General features: G+C 38.9%; 1 protein-coding gene across 1 annotated transcript; it reads left to right on the forward strand.

The window, feature by feature from the left end:
* The first annotated feature begins 673 nt into the window (after positions 1–673).
* On the forward strand, positions 674–4,202 carry LOC138875953 (uncharacterized). The gene is made up of 7 exons (XM_070154833.1): positions 674–778; positions 888–1,062; positions 1,408–1,877; positions 1,974–2,139; positions 2,538–2,710; positions 2,822–2,905; positions 3,594–4,202. The coding sequence occupies exons 1-7, from the start codon at positions 674–676 to the stop codon at positions 4,200–4,202; spliced, it is 1,782 nt and encodes a 593-aa protein (XP_070010934.1).
* The last annotated feature ends 23,327 nt before the right edge of the window (positions 4,203–27,529 follow it).

Here is a 27,529-nt window from a genome sequence, read left to right on the forward strand (position 1 = left end):
CACATCAGAATTAGTAGCAGTATTAAGTAGCGTGGGAGATAAGGTGTGGTGGCCAAAAGAAATGAGATCAAATCCAAATAGACAAAATCCTGATTTTTGGTGTGAGTTTCATAATGATTATGGTCATAAAATGGCAGATTGTAGATTGCTGCAAGGTGAAGTTGACCATTAATTAACACAAGGATATCTTACCCAATTGTTTAATGAAAAAGGTAAACAAGCATACATGAAGAACAGGCAGGAGCCCCTTAAAGCTCCTTCTCCAAAAAGAATCGTCAATGTTATAAGCGGGGGAGAAGAAATTAACAGTGTGACATACACGACAGCCAAGAAAATTTCAAAGGTCTCAGTTACGCATGGGAAGCGGGTCTGACATGTTTTGGAAGAAGAAAGTATTACATTTGATGATGCAGCTGCGGACGGCGTACTAACTCCACACAACGATGCACTGGTAATATCTCTACTTGTACATGACGAGTTTTGATTGATCCAGGTAGCTCTGTAAACATCATTTTGTTAAGAGTATTGAACGAGATGCAAGCTGAAGATAAGCTAGTACCCAAGGCGCATACTTTATCTAGTTGATAATTCAAGCGTCGTGACAAAAAGGGAGGTAGTACTTACAACATTCGCAGGGGGAGTTGTCAAAGATACGAAATTTCAGGTGGTAGAAATGGATATGGCTTATAATATGATTCTCAGTAGACCATGGATTCACGAAATAGATGTTGTGCCATCTACCCTGCATCAAGTTATTAAATTCCCTTCACAATGGGGGGTACGTCAAATCCCTAGAGATCAGCAGACATCTAGGAGCATCAACTCCATAGCAGATTCAAGCGAAGAAATAGCAATTACAGAATTTAATTGAGGATGCTGCAACACAGGCCTTAACTGAACATGGGCGGATAGATGTAGACTCAAGGCCCGATTCTATCCAAGAACTAGAAGAAAATGAAAACATCAAAATGACAATTGAAGAATTGGAGGCTATAGAACTATTCTTACAATGGCCTGAAAAGAAAGTCTACATTGGAGCCAACCTAAGCCACAGAATGAAAGGTAAGTTGATTGAATTTTTGAAAACTAACGTGGATTATTTTGCCTGGTCCTATTCTAATATGACAGGAATACCTCCGGAAGTAATGAATCACAAGTTAAATGAAGACCCATCATATAGACCTATCAAACAATAGAAAAGAAAGCAGGGATCTTTCAAAAATTAGGTGATTCAAGATGAGGTGTAAAAACTTTTAAAAATTGGGTCTATCTGTGAGGTAAAGTATCCTAATTGGTTAGCTAATACTGTAGTAGTACCAAAAAAGAATGGTAAATGGCGAGTTTGTGTAGATTATACTGACCTAAACAAAGCTTGTTCTAAAGATTCTTTTTCGTTACCACATATAGATCAACTAATTGATGCTACTGCAGGACATGAATTGTTAAGTTTTTTAGATGCATATTCAGGATATAATCAAATAAAAATGGATCCCCTAGATGAGGAAAAAACTTCGTTTATAACAGGCAGGGGGACTTATTGTTACAAAGTAATGTCATTTGGCCTCAAAAACGCTGGGGCCATGTACCAAAGATTGGTGGCCAAAATGTTCCAAGAACATTTAGGGAACACCATGGAAGTTTACATAGATGATATGCTTGTAAAATCCCAACAAGCAGGGAATCATATACAGCACCTGTCTGATACATTTCAGATTCTCCGTAAATTCAATATGAAGCAAAATCCCGAGAAATGTGCATTTGGCGTTTCATTAGGCAAGTTTTTGGAATTTCTTGTTTCTAACTGTGGCATTGAAGTAAATCCTGCGCAGTTTAAAGCTATTGAGGAAATTCCTGATATGCTTACAAGTAAAAAAGAGGTAGAGAGACTGACGGGAAGAATTTCAGCCTTAGGAAGATTTATTTCCAAGTCATCACAAAAATGCTTTAAGTTCTTTTCAGCTCTTAAAAAATAGGATCAGTTCGAATGGTACAAGGAATGTCAACAGGCGCTCAAAAACTTGAAAGTATACTTGTTAAATCCACTGTTGCTCACAAAACCAAAAGATGGGGAAAAGTTACTTATCCACCTTGCTGTTTCAGAGGTAGCGGTGAGTGCTGTTTTGGTTCGTGAAGACCAAGGTAAATAGTCTCCAATTTATTATGTTAGCAAGTCATTATTAGATGCTGAGACACGGTATCCTCATCTAGAAAAACTTGTACTTGCATTAATAATGGCATCTAGGAAATTAAGACCTCATTTTCAATGCCACCCTATCTCCGTAGTCACTGCTTATTCCCTGCGTAATATATTACACAAACATGAGTTATTAGGTAGGATAGCCAAGTGGGCCACAGAATTGAGTGAATATGACATCACATATCAATTTAGAACTGCAATAAAGTCACAAGTGTTAGCAGATTTTGTGGCTGATTTTAGCCAAGGGATGCAATCAGAAGCAGAAAAAGAACTATGAATATTCAACGGGTCTAATCCAGAATTTGGACTTTATTCACTGATGGTTCGTCAAACATAAAAGGGGAAGGACTAGGAATTGTTTTGGTACCACCTACGGATGAAATCATACGACAAGCCATAAAATGTCATCCTATTACTAACAATGAGGCAGAGTATGAAGCTGTGATTGAAGGTTTAGTGCTGGCACAAGAGCTTGGCATAGAACAAGTTGTAATCAAAAGGGACTCGCAGCTCGTAGTTAACCAAATGTTGGGGACTTACTCAGCTAGAGAAGCACAAATGCAGCAGTACTTGGAAAAGGAACATAATCTAGTTAGGCAATTCCAAACTTGAAAAGTTGTGCAGATACCAAGAGAAAATAATGTCGAGGCAGACGCCTTAGCTAATCTTGCATCTGCAGCAGAAATGACAAATGATGAAAATGCTTCTGTAATACATCTATTCCATTAGTACTCGATCAAGACAAAAACAAGGTAAACTTTATTAATTTAAATTGGGATTGGAGGAACGAGATTGTCACTCTTTTGCAGTATGGAACTGTCCTAGAAGATAAGAAAAAGGCTCACGTACTTCGCAAAAAAGCTGCTCGGTATTGTATGGAACCATCGTAAAATGTTTGATGGTCCTTTAGCAAGATGCCTCGGACCTTCTCAAACAGATTATGTGATGAGAGAAATACACGAGAGGCATTGTAGAAATCACGCGGGAGGAAGATCTTTAGTGAAAACCATGATTAGAGCAGGCTATTATTGACCCAAAATGGAAGAAGAAGCGGAAGATTTTGTGGCTAAATATGATAAGTGCCAAAGATACGGTAACAATATGCATAGACCTGCAGAGTTATTACATCCGGTTATTGCACCATGGCCTTTTATGAAGTGGTGGATGGATATCGTAGGTCCACTACCACAAGCAAAAGGCATGGTAAGATTTTTGCTAGTACTCACTGATTTAATTTACTAAGTGGGTAGACGCAGGTGCTTTTAAACAGGTACGAGAAAAAGAGATCAGACATTTCATTTGGCGAAATATCATATGTCGATTCGGCATACCAAAGGAATTCTTATGTGATAACGGACTGCAATTTATAGGCATACAAGTCACAAAATTCTTTCAGAGTTGGCAAATTAAAAGAATTACTTCAACACCTTACCATCCGGTGGGCAACAGACAAGTTGAATCAACAAATAAAGTCATTATTAAAAACTTGAAGAAAAGATTGGAGGAATCCAAAGGCAATTGGCCAGAGGTATTACCGGGTGTTTTGTGGGCATACCGTACAATAGCAAAAACAAGTACGAGAGAAACACCGTTCTCACTTGTATATGGAGCTGAAGCATTAATCCTAGTCGAGATAGGGGAGCCAAGCACGAGATATACACAAGCAATTGAGGAGTCTAATGAAGAAGAAATGCGAATAAACCTAGATTTAATTGAAGAAAGAAGGGAAGCTACATTAATAAGGATGGCAGTGCAGAAACAAGTTATGGAACGATACTATAATCGCAAAGTTCGTCTAAGATACTTCAAGATTGGGGACTTCGTACTCAAGAAGGTTTTTCAATCCACGAGAGCAGCTAATGCAGGAAAGTTAAGTCCAACTTGGGAAGGACCTTATAAGATTCACGGTATCGCAGGGAAAGGAGCATACGAGTTGGAAATGATGGACGGAAAGATTTTACCTTCACATTGGAATGTTGTTCACTTGAAGAGATACTATTTCTGAGGAAAAAAGTATCCACGGGCAGGTACCCTTGTTTTAAAATTTATTTTTGAATTGTTAAAATTTTACTGACGATTTTAGATGATAGGCAAAAAGCTAACCGTACTAAGTGATGAATCACGACCTGCAAGACACATGGAAAAGTATAAATTCTCGGTCTAGGGTTACACCTATTCTAATAGAAATTCAAATGGGTTAAGAAGTCTTCATCTAAAATCATACCTCCGAGTCCCGTATGTTTTTCCTTTTAAGGAAAAGGACCGAATAAGGAGTAATCAAGTGCTCGAGATTTCATACTTCAAAGCTCAAATACTTGGGGGACTATATAATACATAAGACATATGTATAAAGAAGGCAAAGAAGATTGAATGCAAGTTAAATTCAAGTCAAGCCCAAAAGTCTACTCATCAAAAGTGCAGAGCAAAGTCATGAGCTAATAACACAAGCCAATAAAAAAAACCTTCATATAGATTTAACAATCTTATGATGTCTAGGTTAAAGAAAATGTTTAGACATGGGTTAGAAAAACCCTTGGATTTTATTTCCTTTTTTGCAAATCTGTTGTAATCAAAACAGTTACGAAAAGTTATAGAAGATATTTAAATACATGTAAGATGTTACTTAAACTTGATAAAGTTCTGATGAAAACTTTATCAAAGTTATTTCAAGAAACATGTATGTTCCTATTTCTTTTTTGAATATTTACACCATTATGAAGTTGAGACATATTTTCATTAAGTGTAGAATATAAAAGGGCCCTCTTTTATAAAATTCATATTTGATTTAGACATCCATGAAGTTAATAACGTATTTTATAAATGCAAAAAGGGTAAAATATAAACCCACGAAGTACTAACAAATCATTAAATATAAAGGCAAGAACGAGCAAAACAGAAGCTCAAGATAACTAAGTTAAAACAAAAACTTGTTAATATTGAATGTTTAGACTAAGTATGAACCTAGTCATAAACTGTTTGTCATTTATACAATAATACCCCGAAAAGGTCTGCGGACTTGTCATTCCAAAAGACTAAACCCTCAAATTGGACCGAGGGTTAAAACCAAATTAAACAAAAAAGAAAAATAAAAAGAAGTCACAATTCATCAACTTTCACTAAGGGGATGAAAAAGGACCTAAAGTAGTGTCACTAACAGCAGAAGGTTCGAGTTGGCTTGAAGGAGTTGGAGCATTCACCGTACCCATATCATCTTCAATGTGCTCGGGAGTATCAGCCATGGGTGAAGGAAAGTCTTGGCCTTGCTGAGTCTTTTCAATAATCTCTTTTATCTTAGCTAACTCAGCATCCAAAATAAAGCCCTCTTGGCTAACCTCTACAAGGGTATCATGGTGTGTGTTCAAAATTGCCCAACTCACTTCAATAGCAGTCTTGTCCTCAAGAATCTCGTAGTCTCTCTCCCATTGATCAATCTCATTTTTGAGCTTTTCATTTTCAGCCAACGCAGAATTATAAGAAGCTTGAAGAGGAGCATGTGAACTTTCTAAAAAATGGACCTTATTAGAAGATTCATGAAGATCTTCTTGGGTCTGAGTAAGTGTTTGCATAAGTTCACCGGCATAAGCTTCTTTCTCATTCAGCAAAGCCTTCAATTCTCTGATTTCTTCACTGGTATTGGAAAGTTGCTCAGAAAAAGATGTCTCGAGGAGATTCTTGTCTTTGTTAGCTTGATTTGAGGAAGCCTTCTCAACTACTAACTCTGAAGTCAAAACCTTCAATTGTTGCTCTATGGTGCACTTGCTCTCTTGTAACACTTTCATGTCAATTTGAAGGCTTTCATATTGTTCTCTTCAGTTGTCCACTTCAATTTGATAATCATGCATTAACTACTTGATGTGGGAAACCCTCTTCATCATCTCTGTGCCAACTAAATTGATCTAAAAAGAAAAAGAGAGGTAAGAACCTTAATAGAAGAAGGGTGTAATAAAGTATGAAAAGGGATACCTTTAAAGATGACTGCACTATGTCATTCATCCAAGTCAAAAAGTTGTGATTCTCAAGCTTGGATTTCTCAGCTAGACCAATCAGAGGTTTCAACCACACATCAGCCCGACCTGATTTTCTTAAAAGGTTACCATCGGCAGGACCTTGATGATAACTTGCTTTATATCTCCACTTCCACTTGAGGAACCAACCTCAATATGATAGACAATTGTAGGAGGAACTGTGGAAGAAGTCAAAACAGCTTGGGCGGAGCAGCAACAACAACGGTTACAACTGGTAAAGAAGATGTCACAAGAGCAAACATGGAAAATGAGGCAAGGGGCACTTCATCAGAAACTAGACCCAAATTGTCACTATCAAACCCATGAGCAAAAAGCAGGTCGTCAGAGTCATGAGCAGTTGCGGGAGTGTCATCATCGGAGATCACCATGGTGGCTTCAACGGGCTCGGTGATGGGAACAGAACGGGGAGGAAACGCTTCATCGTCTGAAAAAACATGTCTTCTGGCCCGAGGCCTTTTTATTAAAGAACCCCCATCCTGTTCCTCCTCCTCATTAGAATCTTGAACTGCAGCAGCTTTTCTTTTCGATGAAGAACCCAAGATTATCTCTTGAGCTCTTTCCAATAGGAGCAAGAGGAAAGGTATCAACGATGGGGACTCTTCGAGGGTTAGGGTTTGAAGAAGACATAGTAGTACGAGGAAGAAGAAAACAAAAACTGAATATTCTAAAAAAAATTATGAGAAAGACAAAAACGAAAAGTTATATTTATACTTAGAAGCAATCCTCAAAGGAAAGGGTGTAATGATGGAAACGTCATGATGGAAGTTGTTGCTTCGTAATTGATGAAGCGGTAAAAAAGCCCTAAAAGGCACTGAAAAGTTGCAGAATCAAACAAGGGATGCCACGTGTCACAAACATTAAATGGAAGTGACATATGAAGCGTCAGTTCCAGAGAAGAAATAATGGCGGCAAATATTCCCGCTTTAATAAGATCCACTTCCCAAATATTCTATTGAAGAATAAATGCAAGTGGGGGGACTATCTGTATTGGGAAAAATTGAGTTCATGTACAGAATTAATTATTAGGTGACATGTCATGACACGTGGACTGGTAAAAGAATAACAGATTGGTAAAGGATAGTTGAAGAGGCACGAGCTTCAACAGGTACGGGAAGAGATTGAAGGAAGACAGAAAGGAAAGGCGCTCGAACCTATTGATATTCAGAAGTCACATCAAAAGGATGAACCTAAATAGCAAAAGGGTATACATACGTATTATCAGTAATTAATAGGCATTAATTACGGAAAACGTTATGGAATCTGTATTGAATCAGTTATGATTACCAATAGTAACGTTACATTAAATGCTATTAATTGTCCATAAAGACTCTATTATGAGAGAAACAAAACGTATTATTTAGAGATAGCTATAAAAGGTGAGGGTGGAATATTTGTAAGGACACGAAATACTATTGGAATATATAGTTTTACTTTGCTTTCTATTCAGTTGTTATTTATATCAATTATTCCTATTTCTATTTGATTATCAGTAACCCGAGTTCTTCTAAAATAAGCTTTGACTGAAATTCCAATTTTTGGTTGAACACTTTCGAACCCACAAATTTTATAAACGTTCAAACCGCTAAACTTTCAAAACAACGGAATTTCGAATCTGTAAACTTTATAATTTCTAAACCCGTAAACTTCCAAATACATAAACCTTTGAACTCATAATTTTGGAACTTGTAAATTTTGAACCTTTAAATGGATAAATAAAAAAATTAAACTGAAAAATATATTTTAAAAAATCCCATAGTAAAAGTAGGGGGCGCGGGGGAGGGGGCAGTAAAATGAAAAAAAATAGAAATTTAAATTATAAAAACAAAAAGTAAAAACAAAATGGTAGCATGTGCGGGCAGGTGGGGGGTTGGGGTGAGTGGTGGGTGGTGCAGAAAAACGAAAAAATAAAAATTTGAAATTGCAAAAAAAAAAGGTAATTTTTTTTGCGAAAAAATAATTTTTTGCGGTGGGGGGTGGGGGTGGAGGGGTAGTAGGGTGGGTGGTAACGGAAAAACTGAAATTTGAAAAAAAAAACCTTTTTTGGAGAAGGGGTGGGGTGGGTTGGTGTGGGTGGGGAAGGATGAGAAGGAGTTTTGGAACATGTTTTCCCTTCTCTTGTTTAGGAAAATATTTTCCTCCAATTGGAGAAAAATGAGTTGATAAGGAAAATATTTCCAAAACATTTAAGCTAACCAAACATGAGAAAATTGGAAAATATTTTTCTTCATACCAAACACACCCTAAAGAAGCTCTAATTTGTCAAGGAAGAAAAACAGCTTCATTGAAGATAAAAACAAATCTTTGTTCTTTCTCCTAAATTTGTCAATTGATCAAAAACCATATTACTTTTTTCAAAGGTGTGTACAAAAGCAAAATTACTGATCTGTCGTGGTAATTTCGGCTTATTGTTAACCACATTGACAACTAACACGGAGTCCGATACCACTATAACATTAGTCTACTAGACTTGGCATTTTGTTCAGCCATATTATTATTACACTGGCTAAATAATTCCGCAAATGCCATTACCATCTACCATCAAGATATAAGAATGCCACCTCCATCACCTGTTCCATGATTCTCCTTATTCCAACCATTAACATTTACTTTTAACCATCCAACGTCATATTTTTCCACCTCACCACTTGAGACTATATAACATATTGTGGCCTTTTCACTATCCTACATTTATCGATCCACAATTGAGGCAACTCGTAGTGTTTTCGAAAAGTTTAATACGTTCTTAAATCCTGAAAGTGTACTATCATATCGTGTGTGAAAAGCATTTTTTTCTTGCATGCTAATGAGAACTGATAACACTGCAATTAGAATGAGCTCGGTGAAGCTCAACTTCAGCTCCAATGGCTGAATCTCGAAGCTTCTGAAAAGAGGAGAAAGATGAGAGCATAAGAAGAGCTCTTTCGTTTGAAGAATGAAGCTTAACTAAAAATGAGAACTGTACAGCACTATATGTAAACGTGATTAACAGTTGTGCATCTTAACCACTAACTACTGCCACCTGTATTAACTAATCAACTAACTAACTATCTCCTAACTTACATACAAAATGAATACAAAGAAGGATAAATACAATCTCATCTCAATGCCCCCCTCAAGTTGGAGGTGGGGAAAGCACAACCAACTTGTTGAGAACAATAGAATGCTTGATGCCTGTGAGAGCCTTGGTAAAGATGTTTGCAAGCTGGTCATTGGTGGCAATGTGATACAAGGAAACCAGACCTTTTTGTAGTTGTTTTCGAACAAAGTAGCAGTCGACCTCAATATGTTTGGTGCGTTCATGAAACATTGGGTTCCTTGATATATGTAAGGCTGACTCACTATCAAAAAAACACTATAACAGGAGTAGAAGAGGGAACTGTTAATTCATCAAGTAACCTTTTCAACCAAACTAACTTCCCAACCACTTTTCTCAAAGACCTGTATTCAGCTTTTGCTGAGGACAATGAAATTATCTCTTGCTTTTTGGATTTACAGCTGATAGGACTACTTCCCAACAATACAATATAACCACTAACAGACTTCTTTGAGTCTCGGCAAGCTGCCCAATCAGAGTCACAATAGGCTTTAATTGACCAGTCTAAATCATTGGAGATAAACACACCCAGAGTAGGATCACCCTTGAGATATCTCAACAAATGGAAGGCAGCTTTCAAATGGGGCTCCCTAGGGTCCTGCATGAACTGGCTGAGGTGTTGCACACTAAAAGCAATATACAACCTTGTGTTCGTGAGGAAGTTCAACTTTCCAACCAACTTTTTGTAATAAGTGGGATCTGTCAAGGGTACCCCCTCTTTTGCTCTTAGTTTCACATTGGGATCAAGGGGTGAATCAAGAGTACTATACTCCAAGCAGCCATACTCCTTCAGTAAGTCAAGGAGAAATTTCGTCTGTGAAATAATAATACCATCTATCTTGTATAAAACTTCCAAGCCCAAGAAATAATGTAGCTTACCCAGATCCTTGATTTTGAATTTGTTGTGTAGGAAGGTCTTCAACTGATCCATTTCTGATTGGTTTGTCCCTGTCAGTAGTACATCATCCACATAAACTGCTACATAAACAACTGAGTCCCCCTTCCTCTTGGAAAACAGGGAGTAATCATTCATAGAATGTTCATATCCACTTGAACACAATGCCTCAGTTAGTTTTTCATACCATTGTCTACTTGGTTGCTTCAGCCCATACAGAGATTTATTCAATTTAGAAGCCAAACCTTGGCTATCCACCAAAAGACCTGGAGGGACTTCCATGTACACTTCTTAGTGCAAATCACCATGAAGAAATACATTATTTACATCCAATTGGAAGATGGTCCACCCACTCTTTACTGCAACTGCAATAAGTGTCCTAACTGTAGTCATCTTCACTACAGGAGAAAAAGTCTTTGTGTAATCCACTCCTAACTATTATGTCGCTCGCGCCCCTTTTCCTCGAGCGAAATCGGGTTCGTGACATTTAGGAGGACAACTCATTCCCTTTTGGGAATTGGGTTTGAATTTGAAGAGCCGCCACCTAATGATTAAGGTGCATTAGGATGTCAAGAGGGTTTGATTTGAGTAACCAGAGATAGGGTAAGGGCTTAAAATTATCCCAATGGGAAGGTGTTAGGCACCCCTCAGGATCCACTAGTGTGGTTCCCGGCCAGACTATTGTTATGAACTTAGATGCAAATGACACGTAAACAAATAAAGCTTCAAATAAGAGGAAATTTTCAAATAAGGGTTTATAAACAAATAAAGTTGGAAAGAACTAAAAGTAAGCTGATTTTTCTTTACAAAAGAGTTTGAAATCTTTAGAAGAAATAAAGGGAAAGGGGAGTCCTAGGTTTATTAATAATATGTATCACCCCACACAACAATGGGTAATCACTCCTCAGTGATGGGCTACACGTGATGTTATCGCGTGGTCATCATATCCATATCTACCCTTTCCCACCCCGTTAAGGTATTAAACCGCGGAATGGTCTCGTTTACTTATTACATACTGTTACTTGTTCCAATCCTATCAGTCCTAGAGGTATTTAAGACTACTAATCCTAAAAGGGAGGGATATTAGGCTTATTCGTAGTTTCAAAGGCAGAATTCTAAGGCGACATACAAAAACATGGATAGCAAGTTGGGGAGGAGCGTAACAAGTAAAAAAGGCTCAGATATACCTCCTTCAATCAAAGAAGCACGTAGTTAGCATGACTTACACATACTGTTTAGGATCTGATTAAGAACTTAAAAGCTGAGGCAGACTGATTTATTACATAATTCAGATAAGAAAGCCGAATCAGGCCTGCCTGCTGGTTGTAATTAATAAAAACAGATTCTATTTGTAATTTTCACCCTAAAGCGTACCTAAGTGTTGGACAAGGATCCTATAGACATGGTGTCTCATGAATTCAGAAAGCATTGAAATAAACTGAATGCATACTAGTTAAGAAAGGTTGCCAGATTATTAAAGAAAGGCAAGTTTTTAGCAAAAGGGTTATAAGTTCTATAGATGATGATACGTCGTTATTACTGGTTTTAGCCTTATAAGTGAATGAAGCGATTCAGATTTGATTAATAATTCCTATATACATGCTTTATATGCGTTGTCGATTTTAAAACCTTTTATAGACATGGTAAAGAATGCAGAAGCCTTATAGACATGATATCTAGATGCTGAATTTTTGTTTAAGACCTATGAACATGATTGCTAGATGAAGAATAGATATACGGGATTTAGAAGGATCTATAAGCATATTTCTCTATATGCATATACAGAATTCAGATTTCCAAGTACTTATGGGCATGATTTTTATATGAGAGCGTGCAGAGTTCAGAAATACTTATAGACATGGCATCTATCAGAATACCTATAGGCAGGATATCTATGTGAGAATGTAGAATTTTAGAAATACCTATAGGCAGGATATCTATGTGAGAATGCAGAATTTCAGAAATACCTATAGGCAGGATATCTACCCCTTTGCATACATAGTTACCCCTCCTTTTTTCACTAGCCATCCCCAAGAAATTATTACAAATTATTACATCCCAGAAAAAAAAAGTAAAAGAATACATCAGAAAATTGAAAAGTACAACCAAGGAGAGCCTGATTTTGGTTTAATTTCTGAAATATGAGGTAAACCAACTCCAAGATATCATGATCCAAAGCCTTTCTCCCATTTGGATGTGTCAAAGTTCCCTAAGATCCTCAAAAGGGACTCCAGGCAATGCTCACACCCAAATACATTATCAGATTAGGACAAGTGCAGTGCGGAAGGGCCAACCCTCAAGTGTCCAAGTTCAGAGGCAGCTTAAGGTCCCAAGGCAAGGCTCACAAGAGGGGGGCAGAACTTAAGGACTAAGAGAGTGTACAAGTGCAGAAATAGAATTTTGAAAGAGGGAAAGGGAAAAGAAAAACAGCTACAAATAATTACACATAGGGGTACAAGGGGAATAGGGAAGTTGAAAAGACTAGGCAGGCTGTGGGTATACCCAGCAATGGAGAGTGCTGATACACCCAGAAGCCTACTAGAACACATTATTAGAGGCTAGGATCCCGAGGGATCAAGTTTAGTTCATGGGCAATAATTTGAATATTGTCATGCCTTAAACCATAGCTCAAAAACATAGGGGGCAGAAGTTTTGGGATTCATAATAGCAGCAGGTGAAAGAAATCAGCATGTTAATTCAAGTACAGAAACAGTAAGTAGACATGGATACAAAAGCAGTAAATAAACACATTGTTGTGGTGCTAAAGCTTAAATGGACATACCAGTTTCAAAGAAACAAATAGAGAAAAGCAGTAGGTCTTGTAAACAGGCCACAGTGCATACAGGAGAGAATACTATTGTGCATGAATGTGAGTTCAGAAAGATTGTGAATGAGTGATGGTGTATTTGTGAAAGAGTCGTGCATTTATAGTGTGAAAATCAGGCAGAAATAAGGTAAGGAAACAGTTAAGGAACAGATTATCAATTAAGAATCAATTACACGAGACTTCCTTTAATTTAGAAATTCATATTCAAACGGGAAAATTACTTAAGGGAAGAAGTCCAATAAACCTTTTGTGCAAAGCATGCAATTAGGGGCAAATACATAAAAAGTTATTTAAGGGACAAAATTTTGAAATACACTGTTGTACAAATAAGGTAAGAAAATCAATTAGTAGTCAGTAAATCAAGAGTCAGAGATTTTGTAATTATTGGTCTATGAATGAACCAAGTCAGAAAAGCTAAGAAAGGTTTTTACTTAAGTCGAATCACAGGGAAATCAGCAAACAATGGAAAGAAATCAATCAGACTTATTAAGAAGGAAGTCTGAAACTAATCAAGATTTGAAAGCCATTTTAGAGGGAAGTTCATCACATATAAAGAGCATACAGACATGTTAAGCTGAAAGAAGATGTCATATGATTGCAAAATCAGTAGATAATGGGATACAGGAACATGGTTGTCATATTGGTTAGCAATGTAGAAGAGAAGTAGCAAAAAGATCCAGGGTAAAGCAAAAGTCAGAATCTTATGAAAAACAAGGATTTCAAAACTCAGTTCAGAGACTCGAAACTGGTCTGAAAGAGTTTAGGGTTTTTGAAATAAAACTAGTTCAGGCAAATCACATAGCCAATGGTTTCCAAACTGGACGAACCCCAAATTCTAGGGTTTCTATCATCAATCGAGTGTAGAGATGAGAGGACAAGTAATTGAGTTGGAACAAGTTCAGAGGTCTCAGAAAAGAACTGAAACCTTTAACATGTTCCTTTCAACAACAGAAACTTATGAGAAACATGGCAGAAGAGTAGCATACAAAACATAGTAGAAGAGTTCAAAGAAAACATGGTAGAAGAAACTAATACGACACATACTGGAAAGACTGATAAAAATAGTAGGAGAAACACATTAAGACATATTAAAAGAAACTTAACTAGAACATAGTGTAGGAAACTTAATAAGACACACTCAAGAACACAGTAGGGGAACATACAGTAGAAGAAACACACAAGAATCACAGTAGAGGAAAATACAGTAGAAAAAACATGCAAGAATAACAGTAGAGGAAAATATAGTAGAAGAAACACACAAAAGAAAGAGAAAATCAGAGAAACATCTAAATATTTTAGAAAAACCCTAGATCGGAAAAAGAGATGGTTTCGAAAGTAGTTTTTTGAAAGAAAATCCAAAAAATCATTTAAAAACTTAGGGAAAGAATAGATCTAGAACAGATCTAAAGAGATCAAAAAAACCTCAAAGCTAGGGTTTTTAGAGGAACCCAAACAGTGAGAAAGGCTTGGATCTAAACAGAAGGAGTCGTAACCAGGCTAGAAACAGACATAGCTTGCCGGAGCAGGGCCGGATATGGCCGTAAAACTTGAATCAATAGAGGTCTGGACCCAATTCTTTGTGGTCGAGTCATGAAGCTTCAGTTAACCAAACTTGAGAAGCCATAGGTGGCTTGGTGGGTGGTGAGGCCACCATTGATTTAGGTTAGAAGGTGGCCGGAGGAGATGAACAGAACTCATCGCAGAGGAGAGGAGGGGGAAGGTTCTAGAGAGAACCAAAATTAGAGAGATAGAGACGAGTGAGGAATGAGAGGAGTATTGGGGGGTCGTTCGATTAAAAGAGGTAAGGGCGGATCTAGACCGTTGATCAAAATTTATCAACGGCCAAGATTTGATCCGGGTTGAGTCGGGTAGTATTAGGATTGGGCTTGGGTCGAGTTTTAATTGAAATTAGGCTGAAATTGGGGTCCAATTAGGAGTCAGATTTTAGGCTAAAATTGAAACGGATTGGGCTATTATTTAAATAGCCAGTTTTTCCCTTTTAAGAATTAAAAAAATAGTAAATTAATTTCTAGAAATAAATTGAAAGTATAAAAATGATTTATAATATATAATTATCAATTTAAAAATATAAAATCTCATTTTATGAATATGAAAAGAATTTAAACCTAAAAAAGGCTAATATTGCAATTATGCAATTCTATCCTTTAAAGTACCAAATAAATTGATAAAAAAATGTGTAAAAGATAAATTAGCTATATTTTAATATAAACATGAGACTCCAATAAATGAATCACCAAAAATGATAATTTTGGGATAATTATTGGGTTTTTCATGATAAAATAGGGCAGTAAATTGATTTAAAAATCTTTGAAAAATTAAGAAAACAAAATGTAGCCTTGGGGTATACTTATATATGCATATAGATGCTATTTGAAAGGTATTTTGCATATAAAAAATATAGGAAAAAATTGGGTATCAAAAGCTACCCCTCTTTACCCGGGAAGGATAAAAGAGTTGTCGGGTAAAGATATGATGGCCAATTTTGACCGAACGAAATGGTTTGAAAAGGCTAGTCGTGCCCTGACTTCTGAGCTACCTACATATCCCTGGTCTTATAGGAATCAGGCCAAATGTAGTTCAGGATCCATCGGCGGAGTATGCTGATAGAGATTTTTCAAGAACGAACGCAATATTTAGGTTGGGTGAATGGTTAAGGTCTAGTAGGGGTGCGGGAACTAGAGAGAGATTGCTCTTGCTGAGATAGCCGTTGCTCGCTGGTTTACCTGCAAATAAGCAATACAAGCATAAATTGTGCGTAAATTTAAACATGATGCAAGTTCCCGTCGGACCATGAATGTTGTCTTTGGACGGTTAGGATGGCGTCCTCAGACCATGATGTCCTAGGCCATGAAGTGTATAATAAAGAATTCGTAGGCCATGAAATGATTCTCTCGGGCTATTAGAATGATGCCTCCAAACCATGATGCCTTTGAATAATGATATACAAAATATTAAAAAGGGGTCCTCAGGTCATGATATGGTGTTCTCGGGCTATGAAAATGGTACTTCCGAACAATGACGCCTTCGGATGATTTGGCGATCTTTCAGCCCATGAGATGTAGTAGGTGGCGATCTTTTAGCCGATGAGATGAAATGGGTGGCGATCATTTACCCATGCAAATGCAAGTAAGGTGGCAATCTTTCAGCCATGCAAATGTAGAGGTGGCGATCTTTCAGCCATGCAAATGTAGAGGTGGCGATCTTTCAGCCATGCAAATGTAGAGGTGGCGATCTTTCAGCCATGCAAATGTAAATAAGGTGGGGATCTTTCAGCCAATGCAAATGTAAAGGTGGCGATCTTTATGCAAATGTAAATAAGGTGGCAATCTTTCAGCCATGCAAATGTAGAGGTGGCGCTCTTTCAGCCATGCAGATGGAGGTAGAGCTTAACCTCAGAAGGAAGAATGGTAGCCTTATACAATGCAAGAAAATGCAAATGGAGGTAGAGCTTAACCTCGGAAGGCAGAATGGTAGCCTTATGCAGTGCAAGAAAATGCAGATGGAGGTAGAGCTTAACCTCAGAAGGCAGAATGGTAGCCTTATGCGATGCAAGAAAATGCAGATGGAGGTAGAGCTTAACCTCGGAAGGTAGAATGGTAGCCTTATGCAATGCAAGAAAATGCAGCTAGAGTTAGAGCTTAACCTCGGAAGGCAGAATGGTAGCTTTATGCAATGCAAGAAAATGCGGATGGAGGTAGAGCTTAAGCTCGGAAGGCAGAATGGTAGCCTTATGCAATGCAAGAAAATGCAGATGAAGGTAGAGCTTAACCTTAGAAGGCAGAATGGTAGCCTTATGCAGGAAGTAAAAAGGGCAAACGACAATAGAGTTTTCTTAGCTGATAGCGGATTGTGGTATCATGATTGCTAGGAATATTGTGCCTGCTGGGAACACTGTTGTGTGCGGATTTTACAGTTGCGAGCAAGTGCAACGGTTCATAGAGTTGTATTCCTGAACTCTGTGAGTGAGCGTATAGTATATTTGATGATTTTTCAACTCAAGTGCCTGCATCCAAAGAAAAATCGTGAGTTTTGTAAAGGGGGAGGTTAGTTTGTATCCCTGGTGGCTCTGCTTGACTTGCTTGGCTCTATTTCGGTGATATTGTATGTATCATTGGGGTAGCATTGCTAAACAAAGCAATTTCGGTAACAGACATGCATGATTTAGTAAAAATATAACATAAATACATAATCGAGAATAATTTTCTTTAGATGAACCAACGACTGCCATGCGGTTCAAGACATTGCAACTTCTCTTGCTCCAGAATTTTGAGGGTCCTCCTCAAAATTGTGCCCCAGTTTACTAGGATGCTACTTCTGACTGCTGCTGGCGGTGACTGGCTGAAATTAACTTCGGAATTTTGAGGGTCCTCCTCAAAATTTTGCCCCAGTTTCCAATTGCGGGGGGAAATGGAAGTTTTGTTGAATTGTGACTGAATCCATAGGGCTGCCTACATACTCCCTCTTAAATGGGAATTAGGTCAGGCGTAGTTCAAATTACATCATACGGGAAAGCATAAAGATTACACATAGTAGAGCTTGACTACATCTGAATTGATCGGCTTTGGCCACACTTTTCCGTCCATTTCCGCAAGTATGAGGGCTCCTCCTGTTAGAACTCGGTGAACCATGTACGGACCTTACCAGTTGGGAGAAAATTTCCCTTTGGCTTCATCTTGATGCTGGAAAATTTTCTTTAACACCAGCTGCCCTGGTGCGAACTGTCCTGGCTTGACTCTTTTATTGAAGGCTCTGGACATCCTGTTCTGATAAAGCTGACTGTGGCAAACTGCATTCATTCTCTTTCCATCTATAAGAGCTAGCTGCTCGTAACGATTCTTTACCCATTCTGCATCATCTAGCTTTGCTTCCTGTATGATTCTTAATGAGGGAATTTCCACCTCGATGGGAATGGCAGCTTCTGTACCATAAACCAACATATAGGGGATTGCCTCGGTTGATGTCCGGACTGTGGTGCGGTATCGAAATAAAGCAAATGATAGCTTTTTGTGCCACTGCTTATGCTTCTCTATCATTTTTCTTAGTATCTTCTTAATATTCTTATTGGTGGCTTCTATTACTCCGTTCATCTGAGGTCTGTAGGCTGTAGAATTCTTGTGTTTGATCTTGAAGGTTTCACACATGGATTTCATTAGGTCGCTGTTGAGATTGGAACCATTATCAGTGATGATTGATTTCGGAATCCCGAACCAATAAACGATACGGTCGCGGACGAAGTCTGCCACGACTTTCTTAGTCACTGCTTTGTAAGCTATTGCTTCGACCCATTTGGTGAAATAGTCAATTGCTACTAGGATAACCTGTGCCCGTTGGAGGCAGCAGGCTCGATTGATCCAATAACATCCATTCCCCAAGCAGCGAACGGCCACGGTGAGCTTGTTGCAGTAAGCTCGCTTGGAGGTGCCTTTATCATGTCTGTATGTATCTGACAGTGGTGGCATTTCCAGACATACTGGATGCAGTCCGTCTCCATAGTCATCCAAAAGTAACCAGCACTGAGTATCTTCTTTGCTAAGACAAAACCATTCATATGTGGGTTGCAGGTCCCGGCATGGATTTCTCCTAGTAGTTTAGATGCTTCCTTCGCATCAGCACACCTTATTAATCCTAAATTAGGAGTCCTCCTATACAGGATTCCTCCGCTGTGAAAAGAATTGTTGGATAACCTCCAAAATGTGCGCTTCTAGGCAGGATTCGTGAGCTCCGAGTATTCTCCTTTCGTCAAATATTCCTTAATATCATGAAACCAAGGTTTTCCATCTGCTTCTTCCTCAACATGAGCATAATAAGTTGGTTGATCATGGATCTTTACCGGAATAGGGCCAATGAAGTTCTTGTCTGGATGTTGTATCATGGATGATAGGGTAGCCAATGCATCGACTCATTCTGGATTCTGAGAACATGTTGGAATTCCGTCTTTGTGAACCTCTTTCTCAATTCCTGTACATGATGTAGATAAGGGAGTATCTTGGAGTTCTTGGTCGCCCATTCTTCTCGGACCTGATGTATAAGCAAGTCTGAATCTCCGATCACTATCAACTCTTAAATGTTCATGTCGATGGCCATTTTGAGACCTAAGATGTAGGATTCATACTCAGCCATATTGTTGGTGCACGGGAATTTGAGTTTGGAGGACACCGGATAATGCTGACCGGTTTCCAATACGAGGACTGCTCCTATGCAACCCCTTGAAGTTTGTTGCTCCGTCAAAAAACATTCTCCAACCGACATAGGATTCTGCAATATATTCTCCTATGAATGATACCTCTTCGTCAGGAAAATACATTTTCAGGGATTCGTATTCCCCATCCACGGGGTTTTCAGCAGGGTGATCTGCTAATGCTTGCCCCTTGATTGCCCTCTGAGTTACGTAGACAATGTCAAATTCACTCAACAATATTTGCCACTTGGATAGCTTTCCAGTGGGTGTGGGCTTCTGGAAGATGTACTTCAAAGGATCCATCCTTGATATGAGATATGTAGTATAGGCACAAAAGTAGTGCCTCAGCTTCTGAGCTACCCAAGTTAAAGCACAACAGGTGCGCTCTAACAGAGAATACTGGGCCTCGTACGGGGTGAACTTCTTACTGAGGTAATAGATGGCCTGTTCCTTCCTTCCAGTTTCATCATGTTGCCCCAGAACACAACCGAACGCTCCATCCAATACTGCGAGGTAGAGTAATAGAGGTCTACCTGGCTCGGGCGGGACCAAGACTAGTGGTGTTGATAGGTACTCCTTGATTCTGTCGAAGGCCTTTTGGAAGTCATCAGTCCATTTGGTAGCGGCCTCCTTCTTCAACATCTTAGAGATTGGCTTATAGATAACTGTAGATTGTGCTATGAACCGGCTGATATAGTTAAGTCTCCCAAGAAACTCATCACGTCCTTCTTGTTCTTTGGCGGTGGCAACTCTTGAATAGATTTGACCTTTGATGGATCCAGTTCTATTCCTCAGTGACTTACAATGAATCCAAGTAGTTTTCCGGTGGGAATCTCAAATACACATTTTGCGGGATTCAGTTTTAGGTTGTATCTTCTCAGTCTATTGAAGAACTTCCTCAAATCTTCGATGTGATCAGTGGCTTTTTTGGACTTGATGATAACATCGTCTACATATACTTCGATCTCCTTGTGTATCATATCAAATGGTGGTCATGGCCCTCATGTAGGTGGCCCTAGCATTTTTTAATCCAAACGGCATCATCTTGTAATAGTACAACCCCCATGGCATAATGAAAGTCGCTTTCTCAACATCTTCTTCATCCATCCAGATCTGATGTTACCCAGCAAAACAATCTACAAATGTCTGCAACTCATGCCTGGTGCAATTGTCGATCAGGATGTGTATGTTTGGCTAAGGGAAGTCATCTTTCGGACTGGCTCAGTTGAGATCCCGGTAGTCGACACAGACTCTGACCTTCCCATTCTTCTTTGGCACCGACACGATGTTGGCTAACCACGTCGGATATTCTACTACCCTGAGAACCTTGGCTTTGACCTGCTTAATGACTTCTTCTTTGATATTCAAGCTCATATCTGGCTTGAACTTTCTGAGTTTTTGCTTTACCGGCGGACATGCCAGATCAGTTGGCAGTTTGTGTGCCACAATAGATGTACTCAGACCAGTCATGTCATCATACGACCAAGCGAATATGTCTTCATATTCCCTTAGAAATTCTGTGTATTCCTTCTTTTCTGATGGCGATAAGTGGACATTGATTTTCGTATTTTTGACGTTCTCTACATCTCCCAGGTTAACAATCTCGGTCTCGTCCAGGTTGGACTTAGGTCTGTTCTCAAAATTCTCAACTTCCTTAACAATCTCTTCCGGTATTTCATCTTCCTCTGAATCTGTGTCCATTGGTTGTGTTGTCTCAATGCATGTCACAGTCATTGGTTTATCAAGATAAGTAATAGTAAAGCTGTATAAGTAAAGTAATGAGAGAAAATAATAGGAGTAAGATTTATATGGAAAATCGAAATGCTTTGAAAAATTCCATAATTGTTTTGAACATTGAAGATCTTATTGCAAAAATTTTAAAATGCAAAAGGAGAGTCAACTAGTAAAAATGAAAGATAATGCATGATACTTGTTTAGTCTTGCTACCCCGAGTCTTTCTGGGCTCTGGTGGTTCTGATGGTCCAGTTACTGAGGCATGCTACTCTGCTCACTGCCTGTATGGAAGAGCCTTCCTCCTTGCCTCAGCTGTATAGTCCCATGGTATAGCCTTTGTGTGGAATGTCGTCACGGCTGACATTCCTACTGGGAACGGGGTGGCTATCCTCACCCTGAACGGAGCATGTTCCTTGGGTGGTAAAACTTCAACTTCGAATGGTGTATGTGCATTTGTTGGTGACATAAATTCGACCTCAATCGGCATTGGCGTCTTTGCAGAGGATGGCGCTTCAAACTCAAGTGGTATGGACATATTTACCTCAGTGTTCCCAGAAGGCTAAATCTGGACTTTAATCGGATTAAGGGTGATTATTGGCTCCTTTGGATCGTCACCTTCTATTATCAAACCGATCAATCCATTGGGGTCCCAATTATCCTCTATTTTAATCATGTGAATGTCTCCACTCTTATGGTCTGTGTAGAGGGTTATTGCGGACATTTGGAGCAGGTTCCTTTGCCACAATAATTTTGTTGTCAATCAGAGCCTGGATCTTGTCTTTCATGGAGCGATATTCGTTAATGGTGTGTCGTTTCATGCCGGAATGGTATGCACAGGATTTGTTTGGATTAACCCACTGAGAAGCGTTCTCGAGGGTTATAGTAGGGATAAGGGTGACATAACCAGCAACTTTGAGCCTCTCGTACAACTGGTCAATGGGTTCAGCAATGGCTGTATACTGTTTAGGAGGTCTGTGGTCAAAATTTGGTCGAGATCTAGGGAAGTTTTGGCGTGTAGGAGGTGATTGATAAGTGGGTGGTGGAGTTTGGTTAGAGGGTGAGGGTGCTTGGTAATTCGGAGTAGGCTGATATGTGAGTGGAGGCATTGGATAGGCTTGGTATTTGATAGGGAATTTGGTTCTCTGTGCAACCATTACGGCACCTACATCTCTTTTCTTGGACATACCACCGGACTGTAAAGCCTTGTTAGCAGCTTGGAAGGCTTCAAAATTCGTAACCATACCACTTATGATGCCTTCTTCGATCCTTTCTCCCAGCTTGATAATGTCGGAAAATTTGTGGCTCTCAATCATCATCAACCTTTCATAATATTGCAGGTCCTGAGCTCGGACGAAAAACTTGTTCATTTGTTCCTCCTCTAAAGCAGGCCTAACCTTAGCAGCTTCTAATCTCCAGCGAGTGGCATACTCGCGGAATGTTTTCGTGGTCTTCTTCTTTAGGTTCTGGATGTAGAACACATCTGGTGCATTTTATGTGTTGAACCTGAATCTGTCCATAAAGTCGGACGCCATGCTTACCCAATTTGACCATTTCTTTGGATCATGGCCGATGTACCAAGACAAAGCATCTCTTTTCAAGCTTCTCATGAAAAGCTTCATGCGAATTCTCTCATCTTTCCCTACTTCAACCAGCTTGTCACAGTACATTCTCGGATGGACCCTTGGATCTCTTGTACCATCAAATGTTTCGAACTTCGGAGGTTTGTACCCCTCGGGCAGTTCAACATCGGGCTGTATCCAGAGATCTTCATAGTTCAACCCTTCAATCCCCTTACTTCCTTCGACGCCCTGGATCCTGCTTGTCAATTTCTTAAGTTCTTCAGCCAGATTCCTGATGAGCAAGTCTTTATCATCAGACTCGGGTGCTCTTGGGATGGGTTGGGGGGAGTGTGGCATAGTCTCCACATAGATGGGGTGGTTATGATGGGTGTGAAAGGGGTCATTTGTGGAGTTCAAAAGTTCTGGGATGAGTAGTGGAGTATTGTTGGAGGTGTGGCAAGTGTTGCAGTGGTGGTGAGGAGTGGGATGGTTTCGTGACTTTGGGATATTTTGTGGAGGTGTGGGGTTCTGAGCATTCGGGAAATTAATGTCGGGAGTGGTGAGGAAAATGACTGATTCACCAGATTCCGAACCTGATCAAGTTTTTCTTGAAATTCAGCAGCTTTTGTTCAAGCTGGGATGCACCTTCTTTGGAAACCTGAGTACCATGAGTGACCTCTACCCGTTCAATTGAGTTTTCCTTTTTGTTCGAATCTTCCATCTTCCCTTTGTTCTTGTTTCTGATAAGACTAAGAGGAGGAGTGGGTGGAGGGCCCCTTGATCTCGTTGAATAAGATGATATTGCCAGAGTACACGAACTAACCTTTGGGAAGGGGAATAAATAAACAAAAAGTAAAAACAAAAAGGTAACAAGTCAGTGAGGATTATAAGAAAATGTTGCGATATTTAAACACATAGTGCAAGAATGTAAATCGTGTCCTATTTGGGAACCTCTTTGTGCCCGAGGTAGGCCTAGCGACAAATTGATTTGGAGAACTTAGGATGCTAAATGCCTCATTTTGTTGATAAAAAATAGACGAATCCTAAATCGACACTAAACAAACAGGAAATAAAAATCACTAATGGCCATTGGCCTTATTACATTTCATAAAGCAAAAAGATAAACTCCTATCTACTTGGTCCCAGAAGGACCTTCATCAGGTTGAATGCTCTCATTGATCAAATCCTCCAGCTCGCGTAGGTTCACCAGTAAAAATGCCTTTGCCAGGTGCTCCTTCGTTTCCCTCAGCGTTCTGGCAGTCAGCGACTCTCTTCCTCCCTTTTCCTTCCAATTCCAGCAGACTGTATTATAGATATTTCAACTTTTCGCTAGCTTTGGCGGCCCTCACTTTCCACTCAATGATTTGGTCATTTGATGGAAGACTCCTCCACCAGTCTAGCAAAAGTAAGGGCGTGCTAACCATACCGAAGCTGGGGACCTCATTCTTCATTTTCTGCAAAACAAAAAGGGTTAAGTCCATACCCCCACCGAACTCGACTATTTAATATCAACAATTAGCATGAAGAATTTAGTTCTCCAAACAAATGCACAGAACGTGGTGATGTCCGTTTGGGTTTTAGAAAAACCCAATGAACTTTGGACAAGGCTATCTTAAAGAGTCATTATGCGGATAACATAAATGACTCGGCTAGGTTTGACCATGATGCATGCACAGTTAAATAGAGTAAGGTTTCTATAGGGTTTTAGACCGGTACCCTTGAGCGGACAACTCAAGGGGGAAAGGCACGGAACCATCGACTACACCGTTGATTGACTGGTTTCACCGCAAATATGCCTTTTCCGGATTTAAAGGGGTGATAATATCGGAAGAGCGCAACCACTCATTATAAGCGTTGCTATGGTATTTTATTTTGCACGAGTGGAATATGATGTTGAGCATGATTATGAAACAATAAAGCAGTTTGTCACGTCTTTGCACGTTAGGAAACCAGTAAATACAACAGTTTTTCATAATTTAAAGCTGTAGTAAAGGAAAGCGATAAAGAAAAGTAATAAGGGAAAGAAACAAAAAGACAAGTCAGTTTTGCAATCGAAAAGAAAAATTGAATGCTTGAAAGAAATAAACAGATAATTGCGCATAAAGAAGCATAAATTCACAATAATAGTCTGAAATGATAAAAGCCTAAGAATTCCCCAACAGAGTCGCCACGCTGTCGCGCCCCCTTTTTCTCGAGCGAAATCGGGTTTGTGACATTTAGGAGGACAACTCATTCCCTTTTGGGAATAGTGTTTGAATTTGAAGAGTCGCCACCTAATGATTAAGGTGCATTAGGACACCAAGAGGGTTTGATTTGAGTAACCAGAGATAGGGTAAGGGCTTAAAATTATCCCAAGGGGAAGGTGTTAGACACCCCTCAGGATCCACTAGTGTGGTTCCCGGCCAGACTATTGTTATGAACTTAGGTTCAAATGATATGTAAACAAATAAAGCTTCAAATAAGAGGGGATTTTCACATAAGGGTTTATAAACAAATAAAGTTGGAAAGAACTAAAAGAAAGCTGATTTTTCTTTAAAAAGAGTTTGAAATCTTCAGAAGAAACAAAGAAACAAAGGGAAAGGGGAGTCCTAGGTGTATTAATAATATGGATCACCCCACACAATATCCGGTAATCACTCCTCAGTGAGGGGATACACGTGATGTTATCGCGTGATCATCATATCTATATCTACCCTTTCCCACCCCATTAAGGTATTAAAGCGCAGAATGGTCTCGTTTACTTATTGAATGCTATTACCTGTCCCAATCCTATCAGTTCTAGAGGTATTTAAGACTACTAATCCTAAAAGTGAGGGATATTAGGCTTATTTGTAGTTTCAAAGGCAGAATTCTAAGGCGACATACAAAAACATTAATAGCAAGTTGGGGAGGAGCACATAACAAGTAAAAAAGTCTCAGATATACCTCCTTCAATCAAAGAAGCACGTAGTTATAATGACTTACACATACTGTTTAGGGTCTGATTAAGAACTTAAAAGCTGAGGCAGACTGATTTATTACATAATTCAGATAAGAAACCTGAATCAGGCCTGCCCGCTGGTTGTAATTAATAAAAACAGATTCTATTTGTAATTTTCACCCTAAAGCTTGCCTAAGTGTTGGACAAGGATCCTATAAACATGGTGTCTAATGAATTCAGAAAGCATTGAAATAAACTGAATGCGTACTGGTTAAGAAAGATTGCTAGATTATTAAAGAAAGACAAGTTTTTAGCAAAAGGGTTATAAGTTCTACAGATGATGACATGTCGTTATTACTGGTTTTAGCCTTATAAGTGAATGAAGCAATTCAGATTCGATTAATAATTCCTATAGACATGTTTTCTATGCGTTGTCGATTTTAAAACCTTTTATAGACATGGTAAAGAATCTAGAAGCCTTATAGACATGATATCTAGATGCTGAATTTTTGTTTAAGACCTATGAACATGATTGCTAGATGAAGAATGGATATACGGGATTTAGAAGGACATATAGGCATATTTCTCTATATACATATGCAGAATTCAGATTTTCAGGTACTTATGGGCATGATTTCTATATGAGAGCATGCAGAGTTCAGAAATACTTATAGACATGGCATCTATCAGAATACCTATAGGCAGGATATCTATGTGAGAATGCAGAATTTCAAAAATACCTATAGGCAGGATATCTATGTGAGAATGCAGAATTTCAAAAATACCTATAGGCAGGATATATACCCCTTAGCATACATAGTTACCCCTCCTTTTTTCACTAGCCATCCCTAAGAAATTATTATAAATTATTACAGCCCAGAAAAAAAAAGTAAAAGAATACATCAGAAAATTGAAAAGTACAACCAAGGAGAGCCTGATTTTGGCTTCATTTCTAAAATATGAGGTAAACCAACTCCAAGAGATCATGATCTGAAGCCTTTCTCCCATTTGGATGTGTCAAAGTTCCCTAAGAGCCTCAAAGGGGACTCCTGGCAATGCTCACACCCAAATACATTATCAGATTATGACAAGTGCAGTGCAAAAAGGCCAGCCATCAAGTCTCCAAGTTCTGAGAGAGCTCAATGTCCCAAGGCAAGGCTCACAAGAGGGGGCAGAACTTAAGGACTAAGAGAGTGTGCAGGTGCAGAAACAGAATTCTGAAAGGGGGAAAGGGAAAAGGAAACAGCTACAAATAATTACACATAGGGGTACAGGGGGAATAGGGAAGTTGAAAAGACTAGGCAGGCTGTGGGTATACCCAGTAATGGAGAGTGCTGATACACCTAGAAGCCTACTAGAATAAATTATTAGAGGCTAGGATCCCGAGGGATCAAGTTTAGTTCATGGACAATAATTTGAATATTGTCATGCCTTAAACCATAGCTCAAACACATAGGGGGCAGGGGTTTTGGGATTCATAATAGGAGCAGGTGGAAAGAAATCAGCATGCTAATTCAATTACAGAAACAGTAAGTAGACATGGATATAAAAGTAGTAAATAAACACATTATTGTAGTGCTAAAGCTTAAATCGGGACATACCAGTTTCAAAAAAACAAGTAGAGAAAAGCAGTAGGTCTTGTAAATAGGCCACAGTGCAAACAAGAGAGAATACTATTGTGTATGAATGTGAGTTCAGAAAGATTGTGAATGAGTGATGGTGTGTTTGTGAAAGAGTCGTGCATTTATAGTGTGAAAATTAGGCAGAAATAAGGCTAGGAAACAGTTAAGGAACTGATTATCAATTAAGAATCAATCACACGAGACTTCCTTTAATTAAGAAATTCAGATTCAAACGGGAAAACTACTTAAGGGAAGAAGTCCAATAAACCTTTTGTCCAAAGCATGCAATTAGGGGCAAATACATGAAAAGTTATTTAAGGGACAGAATTTTGAAATACACAGTTGTACAAATAAGGTAAGAAAATCAATTAGTAGCCAGTAAATCCAGAGTCAGAGATTTTGTAATTATTGGTCTATGAATGAACCAAGTCAAAAAAGCTGAGAAACGTTTTAACTT

The sequence above is a fragment of the Nicotiana sylvestris genome, chromosome 8 (assembly GCF_000393655.2).
Source record: "Nicotiana sylvestris chromosome 8, ASM39365v2, whole genome shotgun sequence".
Lineage (NCBI taxonomy): Eukaryota > Viridiplantae > Streptophyta > Magnoliopsida > Solanales > Solanaceae > Nicotiana > Nicotiana sylvestris.